This window comes from Aotus nancymaae, unplaced genomic scaffold, assembly GCF_030222135.1.
Source record: "Aotus nancymaae isolate 86718 unplaced genomic scaffold, 86718_ANA_hifiasm-v0.15.2.pri h1tg000012l, whole genome shotgun sequence".
In the NCBI taxonomy this organism is placed as follows: Eukaryota; Metazoa; Chordata; class Mammalia; order Primates; family Aotidae; genus Aotus; species Aotus nancymaae.
The window spans coordinates 8455990-8476435 of NW_026988423.1; the positions used below are offsets into that span (position 1 = coordinate 8455990).

Below are 20446 nucleotides of genomic sequence, written 5' to 3' on the forward strand. Positions count from 1 at the left end.
CCAGGGGGTCTTCCCCTGGTTCCATCTTTTCATCTTTTCATCTCTTCTTACTCTATTTGCCAGCCTACAAATGGGACTCCTTTGAAGACACCAGGATCCGTTTGAGCAATTGTTTGGCTTCTATTATAACCTGTTCTCTGGGTTGTAGGATTATTGGAAGGAAAAAAGAAGTACTAGATCTGGAAATGAGGTTAAAATTAGCAGGTAGAGAAGGATCTGGCAGGGACTCTGATTTACTCATCTTTCTATCTGCTGTGTATATATACCTGGACATAATCTATTAGTAAATGCTACAAGAAAGGAAGAAAGGGAGAAAGTCTATCAGTGATGTTAGAAAAGTATAGGAATGCTCTGAAGTTTGTTGTATAATTGCATGGTTGTGATAATTTACCACTTCATGTACTTTTTGGTACTGTTTTCTTTTTATTATTTTTAAAAGGACAGGGACTTTTTAAATTTGCCATGAATGGTAACCTATATTACACTATGTAAGTTCACTTCATAATTATGCTATGTGTTTATAATGATAAATGTATTGGTGATACTAAAATTAATATTCTTTAAAACAATTTTGCATGAATTATTACAATTTTCTTGCATGATTATTCATATATTGATGAATAACTGGTCATCAAAACTGAACACTTTTCCACTGTGTAATTTTCTTAAAAGCTTTATAAGGCATTTAGCCTTAATTGTGTGATAAAATACTCTCTCTAACCCTCAAGATAACTTTCAGGACTGACCATAGCTTACTTTTCATCCTTCCAACCAGGGAATATGCACAATTTCTTACTTCCACAACCACTTGGAGATACTTTTTATATTGTTCTATTTTCCTAGCTTAGTATTTATTTTCAGTTATAACTATATAGATATCGATCTCCCTGAGGTAGCCTTTAATATTTGGGATTTGCTTTTCGTCTATTCCAGGGCTTGATAGATCTCTAGTTTTCCTCTGTGCCTTCTCTATTTCACAGGTACATATCCAGAGCAGCTTGTGATACTTAGAGAACAATGTAACTACCTAGTTGGAAAACAAAGGGATGGGAAACTGGGTGGGCAGGGAAAATTAGAAGCACTGTTTGTAAGGATCTGTGAAAATGGCACCTTTCAGTTTCTTAAGAAAGTGTAATGATCAGATTCAATCCAAACAGGTATACAGCAGGTTAAGTCCATATCCAGTTATAGTTTAAGATTTTAGGGTCTTGCATTTTGAGGCATAGTTTATGGAAAAAGAGAACAAACTATTGAGGGTGTCATGTATAGTACCAGTTTATTATAGGGGTTTTGTGCAAAGAAGGTTAAGACTGACTTGGGTAGCATTCACTTATTTATTCATTCAATCAAAAATATAGTAAGCAGCTACCTTATTCTAAGCCCTGTGTGAAGTACCGGAGATAGAATCGTTAGTAAATAGATACAATAACTGCCTCACAGATCTTATATTCATTCTGTCTGTTCTCCTCTATCATTTTAGCAATAAAAATTATATAAATGTAAGCTGGGCACAGTGGCATGTGCCTGTGGTTCTAGCTACTCAGGAGGCTGAGGCAGGAGGATCACTGGAGCCCAAGAGTTTAAGTCCAGCCTCAGCAACAATGAGACCTCTCCTCTCAAAAAAATAATTCAGGAAATGTGATTAATACTTTCCTGGCACCAAACACTGTGTGAAGTTGCTGAATATGGAGTGGTAAACAAAATAGACACACCTTATTCTCCAGGAACTATCCTTACAACTTATCAGAAAGACAGAACTGAATAAACAACAGTAAGAGAAGAGTGATAAAGGAAGTACGGTACTGTGGAAGCAAATAGCAGTACTTCCCTAGAAGGGGTCAGAGAAGTGATGCCTAAGCTGAGAACTTGGTAGGAATAAACCAAATGAGAATGGGAGGAAAGAATGCATCAGACAGAAGGCAGACCAGAGTCTAATATCAAGAGTAAGTGTTCATACCAAAGTTACTGAAATTAAAAAAAAAAATTTAATAAAAAGTAAGCATTGTGGTTTCAAGTAACTAAAAGCAGAGCATAGATTGCAAGGAGCCTGTGTTCAGGCTGGAGGGGCCAAATCATGATAATGTATTAAGGAATTATACTTTATCCTAAGGACAAAAGGTAACCATTGCAGGATTTTAAGAGGAATGTCAAATTATGTGTTAAAAGGATTGTTTTAGCTGCAGTATGGAAACAGTCTTAGTCTACTTTGTGGCAAAAGATTTAAGACTCTCTTCTGAATACTCTTAATTGAGAAAGAGCTAGAGATCCCCTAGGGATCCAAGGAACCTCAGCCAAAGAGAGTCTTGCAGGCAGCCTGGCATTCACTCTCTGGTTTCTCCAACATCCTTCAGATCAAAGATCTTAAAAAAAAAAAAAAAAATCCAGTATATTTCCAATACCTATATACTGTGTACTGAATGAATGAATGAACAAAGGAATTAACAAATGAATGGACTAGACAGATTATTCTCTTTAGTGAACTTAGAATTATTTCCCTGGTTTCAAATTTTTCCGCCTTTTCTTCAGAAATAACATCTTTGAAGAGTTTCTTGGGTTCCTGATTTCCACTCTTTGTTTTCTCCTTGGCTTGTAGCCTAGCCCTTAGAGCAGGATATTCTGATTCTTCTGTGATGATCATTCTGAATTCTGGCATGTTCTCTACCCTGTTTGTAAATCTTACATTGTCAGCCTTTGTTTTGGTTCCTTTGTCCTACTTTTCTCGACGACTCATAGTTGGATCCCTTGACTGTACACCAGCAATTTTTATTCCAACCCGACTCATGTGTTGATTTCTATATTCAAGCCAAGATATATAGAGAGATTGTGATCACCATGACCTAGTTAGACTGGGGTATGCTAAATAGACCCAATATTCTAGATGTGTTTAATGGACCCCTGAGTATCTCCCCCCATTATGCTTCCATTGCTAAGCAAACTTGGAGTGCCGTGGGTTAAATTAGCATTGTTTGCCATTAATACTTAAAGTTCATTTTAAACTTCTGCTTTAGTTTCATGTCTTTAATCTTAAGATCCACAGTGACTCCTTCTTGAACTTCATTCAATTTTTTTTCCCAAACTCAAGCTAGTGGCTGGCACATTGCTCTACTACCGAATCCTGCCATTCTTCCTTCTTATGACAGAATCTTGTTGTTTATATCAACTATTAGGCACCTTGAAGTTTGGGGAGATCTAAGCAATAAATAGCATTAATGATTGCTGTTATTAGTTAATACCATTTAGCATGACATATAGACTATTCTTAAATCTTATCAGGAGAATAGACAACTAAATAAGCAAAAACAACAAATCACTAAAGGAAGTATTTGGCAAATACCAGAAGTGCTACAATCTAGAACCACTTAGTGCTATCCCCTGGTCCCCAGGGGTTAGTTAAGTCCAAAATTTTTGGAATCATTGTTGACTCCTCTACTCTCACACTTATCCAGTAAACCAGAAACTCAAATTTTCTCTGCATTTAAAATACATTCAGAGATACTTTTTACCATGTGTACTGCTAGTACCTTGATTGAAGTCATCATGAATGCAGCTACTATCTAACTAGTCCTGCTTCTGCCCTTGTCCCCACTGTTATTGGTTCTAAGCCAAGCAATCTCAAATGGTCTGATGTTAAAGTGCAGCTCAAGTTACATCACTCTTCTCTTGGAAATATCCCCATGACTAGCCATCTCATCTAGAGTATCAAAATCCTTGCAACAGTCTACAAGTTTCTTTAAGGTCAAGCCCCATTACCTCTCTGATTTCCTATCCTAGTTTTCTACCTCATTTCCTCTGTTCTAGCCATACTGGTCTTGCTTCTAAATGAGCAGGCCTGGCACGCTCCCTCTGATGGCCTTTACTCTTGCTGCTTCCTCTCCTTGGAGTGCTCTCCCCTGGATATGCATAAGGAAGCTTCCTTATCTCCTTCAGGTCTTTGCTCAAATGTCAGGTTCCTGTTTCAAATTGTAACCCCTGCCCCACCCCCAAGACTTCTTACTCTTTTTTCCCTCTTTATTTTTCTCTATGGCTTATATCTTCATCTAATACTCTGTATATTATAACTATTTATTTTTAAGAGTTTTCTATGTATTCTTCCACTAAAAAGGAGGCTTCATAAAAGCAGAGATTTTTGTCTCTTTACTGCCCTATCCAAGCATGTAGACAGTAACTTATATAAATAGGCTTTTCAGTAAATATTTGTTGAATAAATAAATAACTCTAATTATAAGGTTATTTATTCTCAAGCAAATTCACATAAATCTCTTTTTTCCAATCATGATCATTTAGCTTCCTGAGCTATATTCTGTAGTATTTCTTTACATATTTTGAAATTTTGGCTTCTATCTAAATCTACCCATAAATGTTACGGTTTAACTTTATACTTTACTTCCACAATATAACATTTGAAGTGCTTTATTTTCTTTTAAGATTTCAAATGTAAAAAGCAATTTATTATAATTACATTGTTATTGTTTTACTCATTTTTTGAGGTATCTTACTGTATTTTGGAAGGTTCTGCTACCATACTCTTCATTCCTGGAAGAGTATATTATTTTCTTAACTCATCTTAGTAACTCTCCTACTCTTTAAACAGTGCTTTACACAAAATACTCAGTAAAATTATTCATAGAAGACTTATAAACAAAGTTGAAAAAGTTTATATGTGGCTTTAAAATCTCCAGCATCCTCATTTTTGTATATTATACCCAGGAGAGAAACGTATGGATGTTTTTTATTCATATAGATGAACAAATATATATTTATTAGTTTATTCATTCAGTGAATATTTATTGAGTTTCTATTATATGCCAGCCACTGTTCTTAAGTGCTAGAAATACACTGTAGTGAGAAAACATAAAATTCCTGTCAACAGGTATTACTACATTTTAGTGAAGGAGATAGATAGCAAACAAATAAATATGTTAGTATTAGAATTGTATCAAAATCCTTTGGCCAAAATTTTGAGATTTAAGATTAATATACAGCCAAGCTTTAAGTTGAGTTATCACCATCATAGAATGAACTTAGGGTATATATCTGAACTTGTATTTAGAAAAACAAAGCATTTGCTTTAACAGTAATATTACAAAATTTCAAGAGTCAAATTTTGTACAGGGATAGTAATTTCTCAGCAGTAACAGCTGATAAATCGTTCGTATGGCCAACTATGTTGCACATTTGGAATACTAAACAGTACTCTATGGTCTGTAATCATATGCAGTTTTATAGAAGCAATCTTACAAAATATGCTATTTGTACTGCTTGCAGAAGATAAATCTTGGTTCTAGAAATTTGACAACATAGCAACATAATTGGCTTTCAAGATAACAGAATCTTTCCTGAATTTCTACCTGCATTGCAGCTTTCATCACATGCATACCAATTTTAGCAGCTTCCTGGAGTAGCATAATAAAAGGATCTTTACAGCAGAAAACATGCAGAGAATACTTAAACTCTTAGGACAAATTTGGTTTCTTGAAGAATCAGCAAGTTGTAGCAAACAATTTTCCCTGCAAGTAACCAATTATTGTTAGTAAAATCTCCTACGCTGGTACTGTTATTTGCAAAATTTTGTTTCAAGGGTCCCCTTGATTTATGAGCCTTTTTTTTTTTTTTGCCATTTAAAGGCTTCTCTTAATCTTGTTTGAACATACATTATTAATATATAAAAGAGAGTTGCAAAATGTCTTGTATACCATATACTTTTATTTTTGGTAAAGAAGAATAATAGAAAGGGCTGACAGTTTTTCTGCTGGTGTCAATAAATCTTGCCTATCAAAATGTTTTATTATTTCTGAAGATACAATGGAAGGTTGTGAACAAAACATTGTGTGCTTGTGATTCCTAAATCAATCATAGCCTTCACCACATTTGTTTCATTGTCAATAATTGCCTAACACTTCACTTGCTGATTTTCCATTCTATAATATATTATCTATCAGATTTACTTGTTGTTAGCTATTTGCAACTGGAAATCTCTTCACGAGCAAAGAAAGTAGTGATTGGTTTTATTGTTAATATATATGTTATCACACTTTAAAAGGACTTTGGGCTGTATATTATTTATTTGTCTGTTGTACACAATATTGAAGTAGACTATTATTTGGCTTAATACTACCAATAATACCAACTTTTGTATACAATAAAAATAATTTAAGAAAATTTTTTAGTAATGTACGTTCTAGAAAGAATCTTGAATATAAGATTCATAGCTTAGCAAGCCTCAGAACTCCTTTTACTTAATCTCCTGAAAGTTATTGTCAGTGATTTTTGACAAGTGTTTTTTAACCTCTATAGATTCATAACCTCAACAAGAAATTGTTTCTAAATATGTATTATTTTTAATGTCTACAGTTCTGAAATTTGATAAGTGAGAAAGTAAATATTATGTATACCTAGTTTTTTTCCTTATGTCTGGATTCAAGATGATTTATATTGGGTAATTTTTTAAATGATATTTGACTGTTTTTTCTCCTTGAGAAATTTTGAGATAGCAAAGTTGATATTCCATTATTATTTGGTCCTCACAAATGGGAAATATTTCCAAGTAACTCTTCCTCTTAGAAGACTCATGGTTAAGTAGAACTAAGTAACTTAAAATTAAGTTTTGATACATGTTATGTAATTTTGAAAATGTCAGTATATTTAATAATTCCACAAAGATCTGGATTTCAGTATTGTCTGATACATATCTTTTTTATATTAAATTTTTATTAATATTTCTTGACTAAATTATTTCCAACTTTTTCCTATTTATCTTGCTATTATTGTCTCAATATTTGTATTATCAATTGATTTCTTGAATCATAAGTTCTGAAATCAACATAACATTAAGAATTTTTATAAAAATTATTTTCTAAATTCTTTTCTTGCTATACTAAATACATATTAATGGTTCAGACTAAGATAATTTCAACCTATAGAGCACATAAGGGGTTTTCACTTCAGGTAACATAGAGTGAATAATATTTTTAAATAAATCTAAATGTCATACCTTGTTGACATTACTAACATTGTTACACTTATTAGATAGGGTGGTAACATCTATCCTTATACAAATATTAGTATTATTTTTTGTGGGATGTCAGAACAGTGTTAAAGTAAGCATCTGTTTGTTGAGCCCACCAGAAGGTAAAAGGCAAATAACAGATCTTGCCAAATATTGAAACTGAACTAAACCTTATTTCTAATAAATATAAGGATGCTGTAAAGCAAAATGATGTAGATTAAGGGGTCTAGAGATAAGTGGTTTGGGGAAGGTAACATTTTAGTATTAATGGTCAGGGAAAGCCTTTCTTTGGAGGTGATATTTAAACAGAGACTTGAATGAAGTAAGAGAGCAAACCTTGAAATGTATCTGAGGGAAAAGCAAATCCAGTCAGAGGGATCAGTAAGTATAGAATCTCTGAGACAGGAATGTGCTTTACTTGTTCGAGGAACAAATGAGTGGCTAGGTCATCAAATAAGCAAAGTTTTACTGGAAATGAGGTTGAATGAGTGGCCAAGGGCCATAAGGTATGAGTCCATGTAGGCTTGGTAGGAAATTTAAATTTAGTCTGAGTACATAGGAGGTCAGTAGAAGGTTGAGAGCGGGAAGACTAAAGGGTTTTTCTGCTGGTATGTGAATAAGCTATAGGGAGGAAGAATAGGAGCAGGCTGACCAGTAAAGAGATATTGCTTTCAAAAAGCACACGAGTAGCTGCATCTCCTCTAAAATACCAAATGAATAAATACATTTTGTACATTCAAATAAATATGCCAGTAAAATTCACTTTCTGCCTTCAAATATCTTAGTGGAATTTGATGATTTCATAAAAATGAACTAGTTGAGGAAATTGTCTTTAAGATTATGGACAGTCACATAAATATTGAAAGACTTTATATTTTTCATTCTGCAGATGTTTCAGCATTTAGTATATGAAACTATCTTTTTATAGACCTATGTTTGCTATATATCTATTGACATTTGGGGCTCCTTTCTATGCCCATCTTAAAGTATAAGTTATATTCTGGGATTATCTTTACATATTATTTTTAATCTCTTTTTACTTATGTAGAGATTTGAATATTAATGTGAATAATAAACATCTGACTTGCTTGGGAAGCAAAAAGAGGTTATTGCAGTAATCCAAGTGAGGTTATGATGGACTAGGATGGTAGCTGTGGAGGTGGAGGCTTCTTAAAGTAGTGGTAATATTTTGATATTTAACTTGTGGATTTGGCTGTGGGACATGGAAGAGAGTTATCAAATGTGATTTCAAAGTTTTGACTCATATTGTTGTTTAAAGAGGAGGGGAATGATCTTGCAAATTAAAAGTTCTAATGTGAACATGATAAATTTAGATGCCATGTAGACATCTTGATGGAAATGTCAGAGAAATAATTGATGAGAGAGGTGTTGGAATAGGAAATAGAAAATTAGCAGTCATCACCATATCAAGATAGTGTTTAAAACCATAGGAATGGCCAATTATTTGGCACTGGTGCACTTCAATATTGAGATGTTTAGAAAAGGGAAAGTTGTCAACCATGAAACCAAGAAGTAGTAGTTAGGTATATAGAAGAAAGCCTGGAAGACTGTAGTAATCAAGAAGCCACGAAAAGAAAGTGTTTTTAAAAGGTCAGAATGATTAACTATGTTAAATGCTGTGAGGTTAGAGAAGAATCATGTTTGACAACATGGAGGACATTGGTGATCTTGAGGAGTTGTTTTATGAAGTTCTAAAGAATGAAAGCCTGGTCATATGAGTCTAAAAAAAAAAGGAGTGAAGTTGAGACAGCAAGTATAGACAGGTTTTTCAGGGAGTTGTGTTATGAAGTAACACAGATGAATAGAGTGATACTGATAGGGAGAAGAGCCAAAGGAATTTTTTTGGTTTTATTTTTTAATATAGGGGATTTTTTAAAACCATATCTGTGTTCACTATAAATTTAAAAATTGATGGTACAAGAAAAAGGAAATAATTGTAGGAGTAAAGTTCTTTAAAAGGCAAGAGAAAATAGGTCCCAATGCACATGTGGCAAGATTGGCCTTAAATAGGAACTTGAACTAGTCACAAAGTAAGTTATATTTATAAATTATTATTAACAATTAAGAGGAGACCTATAGGTAGGTAGACAGTATAAACTCCTGCTTTGCCACACTAAAAATTAAATACTATGCCAAAAAGTAATTATTAATAATCTTGTTTCTCATAGTGGTTCAGGTTCTTCATGAACACTGTCAGGGTTTTTAGCCCACGTAACTCAACTCGTTCCTGTATTTAGAAAAGATGGAGAAATGGTAAACAACAAACATAAAGAATAAAATTTTATTTCCCAAAATTTTCTCCACTAGGTGATAAAAGTATATCACAAAGTTCTACTGAAAAATAATACTTCTTTATATCAAATATTGAGCCTAGAAACCCAGATTTATAAGTTTTTTAATTGAAAAAATACCAAATATGTGGATAGAACCTCTAGTCCTCTAAGAGATGGCTGTATTAAGGACAGGGGAAGAGTAAGATTTCCTTTTTTAACAGTAAGGTAGGGTATATTCTTTTTCTAGACAAGACTGTATCTATTAATAAAGTTAAACAAGGTAGCAAAATCAATTCAGTGGCAATAGAGCGATGGAGCCTAAAATCTTCCTCAAATCCTTTGTACAGCTTGAGACTTTTCAGTAAGCTATACCATGTGGAGTACCACTAACATAACCCAGTTAAAAAGTGGTTAAGATTTTTAAAGTTCGAGTCATTGACTTCAATTTATAGACTTGGAAGAAGCAAGCCTTCCAAGTATCCATCATGCCATTACCACATTTCATCGAATTCACAGAAGTTACTTTGTCCCACAATCTGCATCCATCACTAGACAGCATGGAAACTTTGTTCTTTTTGAAAGATTTATTACAATTAATTTTTTTAATGAAGTGGAAATGTGTAACATGTTTTAAATTTATAAGCGCTTGGCTTTACTGCTGTTTTGTTTCTTGTGGGTATCTCATTAATTCGGGTGAAGTTTTTTGGTTTGTTCCTTCTCTGTTTTGTTAATTCAAGATTTGACTTTTGGGTTGTTTTTTTTTTCGTTTTGTCCAATATTTTTTCCAGATATTGTTGACATCCAAATAATAACCAACAAGGTGGGACCCAAAATACTAGGAATTTTTTTATATTATTTTCAACTCTCTAATAAATATTGAATTAGAATTTGAAAACTCTTCAGAAATTCTTTCCACCTTATTGGATGCAGGTTCTATGCTTACTATGCCAAGAATTAAAGGGGAAAGAAAATAACTTTCTATAGAAAAATTAGTATATTAAGTTTAAGGATAATAATAAGCATACCTGGGGAGGTTGGGGAGGAGCTTACTACATTATCTAGCGTGCTTTTTACTGGAATGAATGTAGGTGATCATATGTGTGTATGTTCTTCCACGATACTATTTAACAATATCATGTTCTGTTTATAAATTAGTGTGTGGAGAGATTTCCTATTTAACTTAAAACTGTCTCTTAAAAGATATCTCTTCCACAGGAAAATATTATTCCATTTCTCTATGGCTCCAGTTCTGCTAATTCTGACATTTATATTCTACAAAATAGAATCTTCAGGGAAATTTAGAATAAGTAAAGGTTGAAATACCATCAAAACAAAGTCCCAAGTCAAACTATTTCTGCGCCTTTGGAGGGGAAATGTAAATGGTTAAGAAGTGTTATCCAGCCTACAAGGGAAGTCAATCCACAGGAGGAGAGGGTTGGGCAGAGAGAGATTTCTTATGGTCAGCTTTCAGCCGTATCTTCAAATCTAGAGATGAGAAATGCAAGAAACATCAACATTTCTTTATAAGTTTATCATGTTAAACCCCTTCTCAAAGCCAATACTTAACTTGTTTCTTACAAAGTTGTTTGGTTGAGATTACTTACTTAAAAACATTAACATGGGAACATGAAAATTTAAGTTTCTTAGAAGTTTTACTTTGAAAAACTCTCAGAAAAGCAACACAATTAATTACTTTAGGAAAATGTTAGCCAAATTCCAGGCACAAAAATGTAGCTATTGATTTAACTTGATCAAATATTTTTTTTCCTTTGTTTCTTAATTCCCACTAGTCGCATATAGAGCTGTAGATATAAAGGTGAAATATATAAAAATTTATTGTGTTAAAACTGGTAGAATAGGAAAGACATTTCTAATATGATGGCATTTGAACAGAGACCTAAAGGAGCTAAGGGAATAGCCCATGAAGGTAAATGAGAGAAGAGAGTTTCAGGCAGAGTTAACAGCAAGCACCAGGCAAAAAGAGTTTTTTGAGAAAGAAAGGCAAATGTGCCTGAAGGAAACAAGGCAGAAAAAGGCATCCAGAGAAGTAAGTCAGAGTTAGGTAGTAAGGAGCAAAGGATTTAGAATTTGGGCAGGAGCAGACAACGCAGGCCTTGTAGGCCTTGTCTGCTATCAAAAGGACGCTGACTTCTGTCAGATGGGATAACTCTGGGCAACTTTATAAAGACTAGATTGTCAACAACAAAGATTTATGGAAAATCCTAAAATATTTAGAAATAAAATACACACTTGTAAATAACCTTTAGGTCAACGAAGATATCAAAAATAAAGCTGGAAATGAATTTAATTGAATAAAATTTAAAACACAATACATTAAAATGTGGACATGGCACATTGAGAAGAATGATTGGTTAAATTATTGCATTAAACACTTTTTCCAAGGAACACAGTGCATTAAAACAAAGTAAAATGGCATCAGTTTATAAATGCATTGCATTTTAAATTATAGAATTGCGATTATATGTGAATGAAGATAATCATTAATGGATTATAGGCTAAACAAGCCCACTGGAATATTTTGATATTTATTCCCATATATTTTCTATGTATTTAAATAATGTTTTTATATAATTAGGTTTATATTGTGTATACATTTTTGCATTCTGATAAATATATTAGGTCCTAAACAGTTTCCAATGATATAAAATATTTTTCAAATATCAGTTTTTATTGGCTGTGTATTTTTTTTTTGGTAGGGATATGCCATAATTTAATCAGCTAATTTCTATTCTGTTTATTATGCTTCAAATTCATTATAATTTTAAATGAGCAGCCATGTATATTAATCTCTTGATTATTCCTTAATTTACATTCCAAGAAAAGAATTACTGAGTAAAAGGGCTTTATATTTTTAAAGCTTTGACACATTTTATCACATTGTTTTATCATGGTGTACCACTGTATACTCCTACCAAAATTTTGTCCATGTTGCAACACTTAGCAGCATTTAATCATTATCATTTCTCCTGCTATACCCTTGGGCTAAAAACCTATCTCAGTTTTACATAACTATTGAAGATGATATCTTGTTTCTGTAACTATGTAAATAATTAACCATTTTGTTAATGTTATTAACTCATTTTCATATTTGTGGTAAATGTGTTTTTTAAATTTAGTTTATGTGAAATCTTACATAATATAACCTATATTTCTTCTCTTTTTATGTTTTTAATGAAAGTCAACCATTCTGTAATCAGATGTATAATATCACCCCCTTTTTTTCCTCATCTTAAATTGGTTCTTTTTTTTCCTTCATTAATTTATGGAATAAAATTTTACTCTGAATGATAAGTAGCACAATTTTTGGTTAGAATGTGAATCGAAGGTTGAATTTTTTTGCAAGCAGTTAACAATTTTCCCCCAGCATCATTGACCGAATGTTTTTATTCCTCAGTGACCTTATAATATATTAAATTCTAATGGTTTTAATTGATTATGATCAGAGACTGAGCTTCTTCCTGGTTTGTGGATACACATTTCATAAATGTATGCAAACACTTCAAAGGAATTTTTCCCCCATGGAGTATAACTGATACATTTGAATCATTTAATTTTTTTTTTAATTTTATGCTTTTGGCCCTTTGGGACTTTCATAAAGTTGTTTTTCATGTGCGTTTAATTTTGCCACAATAGTTATATAGATTTAATTCTATATTTAACTGATTTCATTGCTTATAGCTAATAGGGTTAGCTTTTGACCCATTCCAATATGATAGCTTCTACATCCCTAAAAATATTAGTGTTAATTAATATGTAAAAGAGATAGAAAACATTTTGTTTTGTTTTTTTTTAGAAAGAGATACAAAAGCGTTTTCTGAACTCTAGCCTATGTAAAAATGATACCTGCTTGTATTATAATTGACTGATAAGTTACCTAATAATATTCTAGAAAAAATATCCTTTTACCTTCAAAATTCTGTATATTTTGGTCCATAAAGGAGTGGAACTCCCATGATACACTAGTTATTTCTTACACAGTTTTCCACTTACTGTCATTTTTCACAGCTGTTTTTGTAGGTCTCATCTTCTCTAACTAAGTAAGCTGTTTGCATTCAGTAAATGCTTCTGAGTAAATGAATGTAATTTGAATTCATAAATTCTACTACATAATCAACATTTTAAAAATAAAATATTGCAATATCGTATCACCTCAGAAAATCATTTTATTTATGTTATAATAACGGAGGTAAACTAGATAATCTTTATCATTCATTCTAATTTAGAAGTTTTACTGCCTGTGATTCTAAGTGTTTGTGTGTATGTAATATTTGAGAAATTGCCTATCCCATTTAGCTGCTCAATTCTATTAGCTATTTATTTGCTTATTTCCATATTACATCTGTTATATGATATTTGAAGAATTATGGGTATATAGTCTCATAATCACAGAAGGGACTAGAGTTTTATGTTTAATCTCAAACCTAATCCTTTAAAAGTGGCATGGCCCATAACTTAGAGTGAAGTAAAGAAGAAACATTTATGAAAAATATTTGCCAACTAGCATGCCTATGACTTTGTTCAGAGCCCAATTTGTGTGTGCATATTTCTGCTTAGTAAAGATAATACTTCTTACTTGTATTTTCATGCTTATAAATGAGTATAAATGTGGTTAAGAGAAAAAATGTGCTTATTGTTTCTGCACTGTGAAGTTTGCTGTTCAAAGATATTATACATGCTAAAATAATCTTTGTTATTTAAACTTTATCTCATTAAATAACACCTTTGCATTAGTCTACTTTTAAGCTTAATAGATTAAAAAGTTATTTTTTCCTTGGATTAATAACATTTTTACTCAAGAGCTTTCCTTTCTTGATAATTATATTATTTAAACAAGTGAAAATCTGATTATCAGCCATACTCTAATTTTTAATTAGTTTGAACATATATATGTGCATTCATTACTGGCAACAATTCTGCAGTAGTCATTTGAATTCAAAATTAATTTTATAGCATTAATGAAATAGTAGTATAATTGAAAATATTTATTAAATGACTTTTAAAATAACTGAACAGGATTAAATGTTATTTATAATAAAGATACAGTTAAGTATAATTTGATTATATTTAGCTAAGGAAAGAAATTATCAGGCCAATAATTTAATAAAAATTACTTGATGGGTAATAAATATGCTATATATAATACTATGTAATTGAAAATAGATACTTTATGAAGTATTATCATTGTAAAGGATGATATCCAAGATAAATAATTATGGCTTGTTAAGAAGATCTTTTAAAAGTATTTTCTGCTTATACAAAACATACTATTCATTGGTACAGGAACATAGGAACATTTGTGAGTACTAGTCAAATGCATTAAGATGTTAATGCAAACACAGTAGCTTTAGAGGTTTTAATTTCTTCTCTTGATCTGGCTAAGAGATGTAAATGCTTGGGTAAATAATAGGGTGTTATAGTACATGAAACACGTCCTTTCTATGACAGTAATAAAAAACACAATTTTTTTCTAGACTTTATAAATCATGCAAAATGAATTACTGAGTAAATGAGGATTCTGTGAGTTTTTAATAGCTGACATTACTATAGTACATCTCTGTGCACCTGCTGAACTAATAGACTGATTCAGAAATTATCAGTAAGCTATCTCTTAAAGGATAGTATCACCTGCAGGAAATATTACAGAGAAACAAATCACCTAAGACTGCCTGAGTTTACTTCCTGGTTCCAGCACCTATTATTTGACCTTGGGCAAGACCCTTAACCCCACTGTACCTCCACTTCCTCATTTGTAAAATGGGGATACTAATAATAACTTGCAGGTCATGGTAAGTGTAAACTTGGTTAATACATGGAAAGCATATAGTGTTAAACAGACATTGTTGTTTTTTCCATTTGTTCCAAATGGCAATTTAAAAAAATTACTTATGAAATATACTTTATATTGATATGTATCTCTCCAAATGGAGTATGAGTTGATTATTTAAAAACACCTTTTAACACAAAATTATTTCTTCTTGGACATTACCCTCCACTGTAATACTTGATCAGTAAGATGCAAATTCACCATCAGATCTGGAGTTGGAACCCTAATTCAGTTTGCATTGCCAAGAGAACTTTTTAGTTAGGCCTGGATGCTCAGCATTTCCTCAGCATACTAGAAGTGATGGCCCAAAATCGGATGCTATACATTAGGTTAATTTTCACCTTTTGAACTTTTTATGTTGAGTAGATTTTTACCAGAAAACAGTTGTGCAAGGAATCTTATTTAAGATAGATATTATGCCAAATTACAATGCCAGACTTTACAATGTAAAATGGAAATATTATATATATTTTTTCTAGATACCATTTCAGAGCATTTGGAACCTGAACTTTCTCATGAAAATGACTTAGGAATAATAAGTCTTTAATTAACTTATCTTTTAAGTGCGTGTTTATTTATATATTTATATTTTCTCCCTTCTAGAATTGGGTAGATAAAGCTGAAAAACAGGCTCTTCTATCTGAAACACTTGACCTATCAGAACTTTTCCATCCAGACACATTTCTTAATGCTCTTCGCCAGGAAACTGCAAGGTAATTAAAATGAAATACTTATTTGTCCCTGAGGGTAATTAATTTTGCTTTATTGTCTTCCTATTACACTGCTCTTGATTGTCAAGAAATAAATTTATTATTGAAACACAGTTCTGTTATTTCCTTATACTGTACTTTAAATCAGAGTTAACCTTTAGCTTAAAAAAGCATTGCTTTTAATGATGATGTATTTTATTTGAATTTAAAAAGATAAAATTTAACTTTTATAATTTCGATCATTTATCTAAACCTGTGCTGCCCACTATGGTAGCCAGAAGTCACATGGACTTATGTAAATGATTTAAAATAAAATCAGATTTAAAATTCAGTTTTTCAGTAACTCTAACCACATTTAAAGTGCTCAATATTCACATGGCTTGTGACTGCCATTTTGGTCTGCATAAAAGTATTTTTATCTTTGCAGAAAATTCTACTGGACAGTGCTGACTAGCATCCTTGGTGGAGAAGAGGACTTGATGATTAAGATCAAGCTCCTTTTTACACCACACTTGGATTATCATATCATATATAATTTTTAACAAGTTGGAATGTAATAAAAGAGACATTATTAAAAATATCCTGAACAAAATTTAGTTGTTTAGTAACTCTCAGGGGTTTTTCAATTTATATTGTTTCAGGATCATATTATAAACATATAAAAAATTTCAGTTTGGCTAATAAACGTTTATTGAACACCCATCATGTGCCTGCATTTGAGGGTAATGGTCAAAACAGGATTTAAAAATGAAAAAAAAAAAAAGGCCTTATCCTTAAGGAACTTATAACATCAAAGAGGAGACTGACATGTTACAGTTAACTTTGAAAACTTGGTGTAAACTCTAACATATTAAGCATAGTTTGATGTTTCTTAATTTAAAAAAGTATTGTTATTTAAACATGGTAAATATTTTAATTTTAAATAAATATGACTATATCTTCAGTCACTCTTCATATTTTAATTCCTAAGGATTATTGATTTGTGACATTTGGTGCTTTAACTTTACAGGGCAGTGGGTCGTTCTGTGGATAGCCTTAAATTTGTAGCCTCATGGAAAGGTCGACTGCAAGAAGCAAAGCTACAAATTAAGGTACTAGACTAATTTTAGATCTTGGAATCTAAAACTTATCACCAACTGATATAAGAGATTCTTTTGATCTTGAAGTGACCTATCTTTTTTTGTGTGTGACTTATCTTTATAGTGTAAGATCATTAGAGTTAGATTGTATTACCTACATGAAAAATCAAAATAAGTTAAGATTTGGCATGAAACAACTTGTAATAAAAAATACAGAATCTTCTTATGCAAACATAAGAATCTTAGGGATACAATATTTGAAAATGTAACTTTTAGTATAAATTTATTACAAATCATGCAGTTCTTTTAGCTTACCTGTTCAAAAATTCATCCTGTTTACTGTACAATAAACTACACACAGGTTGAGCATCCAAACATCCCTAATCCAAAAATTCAAAATACCCGAGATCTGAACCTTTCTGAGTGCCAATATGATACTACATATTGTCATATTTTGGTCCACATGGGTGGCCAAGATAGTGAAACCTTTGCTTTATAATGGTTCAGTGTACACAAACTTTGCTTCATGCACAAAATTATTTAAAATATTATATAAAATTACCTTCAGGCTATATTATAAAATGTATATGAAACATAAATGAATTTGGTGTTTAGACTTGGGTCCCATCCCCAAGATAGCTCACTTATGTATATGCAAATAGCCATGCACTGCATAACGATGGTTCTGTCATTGACAGACTGCACATACTACAGTGGTTTCATAAGATTATAATGGAGCTGAAAAATTCATATTGCCTGATGATGTCTTTTGTAGGCTCTTTCTTGGTTCCATATGAAGTTTAAGGTGTTTCTTTCCAGTTTGGTGAAGAAGGTCAATGGTAGCTTGATGGGGATAGTGTTGAATCTATAAATTACTTTGGGCAGTATGGCCATTTTCACAATATTGATTCTTCCTAAGCATGAGCATGGAATATTTTTCCATCTGTTTGTGTCCTCTCTTATTTCCTTGAGCAGTGGTTTGTAGTTCTCCTTGAAGAGGTCCTTCACATCCTTTGTTAGTTGTATTCCTAGGTATTTTATTCTCTTTGTAGCAATTGTCAATAGGAGTTTGCTCATGATTTGGCTCTCTTTAAATCTGTTATTAGTGTGTAGGCATGCTTGTGATTTCTGCACATTGATTGTGTATCCTGAGACTGCTGAAGTTGCTTATCAGCTTAATGAGATTTTGGGCTGAGATAATGGGGTCTTGTAAATATGTATAATCATGTCATCTGCAAATAGAGACAATTTGACTTCCTCTTTTTCTAATTGAATACCCTTTATTTCTTTTTCTTGCCTGATTGCTCTGGTCAGAACATCCAATACTATGTTGAATAGGAGTAGTGAGAGAGGGCACCCTTGTCTTGTGCCCAGTTTTTGCCCATTCAGTATATTGGCTGTTGGTTTGTCATAAATAGCTCTTATTATTTTGAGATACGTTCCGTCGATACCTAGTTAATTGAGAGTTTTTAGCATAAAGGGCTGTTGAATTTTGTCAAAGGCCTTTTCTGCATCTATTGAGATAATCATGAGGTTTTGTCTTTGGTTCTGTTTATGTGGTGGATTACATTTATAGATTTGTGTATGTTGAACCACTCTTGCATCCCAGGGATGAAGCTGACTTGATCCTGATGGATAAGCTTTTTGATGTGCTGTTGGATTCAGTTTTCCAGTATTTTATTGAAGATTTTCACATCAATGTTCATCATGGTTATTGGCCTGAAATTTTCTTAGTTGTGTCTCTGCCAGGTTTTGGTATCAGGATGATGTTGGTCTCATAAAATGAGTTGGGGAGGATTCCCTCTTTTTGGATTGTTTGGAATAGTTTCAGAAGGAATGGTACCAGCTCCTCTTTGTACGTCTGGTAGAATTTGGCTGTGAACCTGTCTGGTCCTGGACTTACTTTTGGTTGGTAGGCTATTAATTGCTGCCTCAACTTCAAACCTTGTTATTGGTCTATTCAGGGTTTCAACTTCTTCCTGGTTTAGTCTTGGGAGGGTGTAAGTGTCCAGGAATTTATCCATTTCTTCTAGATTTACTGGATTATGTGCATAGAGGTGTTTGTAGTAATCTCTGATGGTAGTTTGTATTTCTGTGGAATTGGTGATATCACCTTTATCATTTTTTATTACATCGATCCAATTCTTCTCTCTTTTCTTTTTTATTAGTCTGGCTAGCGGTCTATTTTGTTGATCTTTTCAAAAAGCTGGCTCCTGGATTCATTGATTTTTTTTGAAGGGTTTTTTGTTTCTCTGTCTCTTTCAGTTCCGCTCTAATCTTAGTTATTTCTTGCCTTCTGCTAGCTTTTGATTTGTTTGATCTTACTCCTCTAGGTCTTTTAATTGTGACATTAGGGTGTGGATTTTAGATCTTTCCTCACTTCTCATGTAGGCATTTAGTGCTATAAATTTCCCTCTAGACCCTGCTTTAAATGTGTCCCAGAGATTCTGGTACGTTGTGTCTTCGTTCTCATTGGTTTCGAAGAACATCTTTATTTCTGCCTTAATTTCATTATTTATCCAGTAGTCATTCAGGAGCATGTTGTTCAGTTTCCATGTAGTTGTGTGGTTTTGAGTGAGTTTCTTAATCCTGATTTCTAATTTGATTGCACTGTGATCTGAGAGACTGATATGATTTCCATTCTTTTGCATTTGCTGAAGAGTGATGTATTTCCAATTATGTGGTCAATTTTAGAGTAGGTGTGATGTGGTGCTAAGAAGAATGTATATTCTATGGATTTGGGGTGGAGAGTTATGTAGATGTCTATTATGTCCACTTGGTCCAGATCTGAGTTCAAGTCCTGGATATTCTTGTTAATTTTTTGTCTTGATGATCTAATATTGATGGTGCAGTGTTTAAGTCTCCCACTATTATTGTGTGGGAGTCCAAGTCTCTGTAGGTCATTAATAACTTGCTTTATGTATCTGGGTGCTCCTGTATTGGGTGCATATATATTTAGGACAGTTAGCTCTTCTTGTTGCATTGATCCCTTTACCATTATGTAAGGTCCTTTTTTGTCTCTTTTGATCTTTGTTGGTTTAAAGTCTATTTTTTTCAGAGACTAGGATTGCAACCCCTGCTTTTTTTTTGCTCTCCATTTGCTTGATAGATCTTCCTCCATCCCTTTATTTTGAGCCTATGTGTGTCTTTGCACCTGAGATGTGTCTCCTGAATACAGCACACTGATGGGTCTTGACTTTTTATCCAATTAGCCAGTCTGTGTCTTTTGATTGGGGCATTTAGCCCATTTACATTTAAGGTTAATATTGTTATGTGTAAATTCGATCCTACCATTTTGATGCTAGCTGGTTGATTTACCTGTTAGTTGATGCAGTTTCTTCATTATATCAATGATCTTTACCATTTGGTATGTTTTTGCAGTGGCTGGTACTGGTTATTCCTTTCCATGTTTAGTGCTTCCTTCAGGAGCTCTTGCAAGGCAGGTCTAGTGGTGACAAAATATCTCAGCAATTGCTTGTCCATAAAGGATTTTATTTCTCCTTCACCTATGA

General features: G+C 32.6%; 1 protein-coding gene across 4 annotated transcripts in view; it reads left to right on the forward strand.

The window, feature by feature from the left end:
• Window positions 1-20446, forward strand: part of DYNC2H1 (dynein cytoplasmic 2 heavy chain 1) — a 376161-nt gene that overhangs the window by 315009 nt on the left and 40706 nt on the right. For all 4 annotated transcript variants that reach the window (XM_064375367.1, XM_064375368.1, XM_064375369.1 and 1 more), the window contains 2 exons: window positions 15749-15858; window positions 16865-16946. In XM_064375367.1, the coding sequence (XP_064231437.1) occupies window positions 15749-15858; window positions 16865-16946 (192 nt within the window). The remainder of the gene's footprint in view (window positions 1-15748; window positions 15859-16864; window positions 16947-20446) is intronic.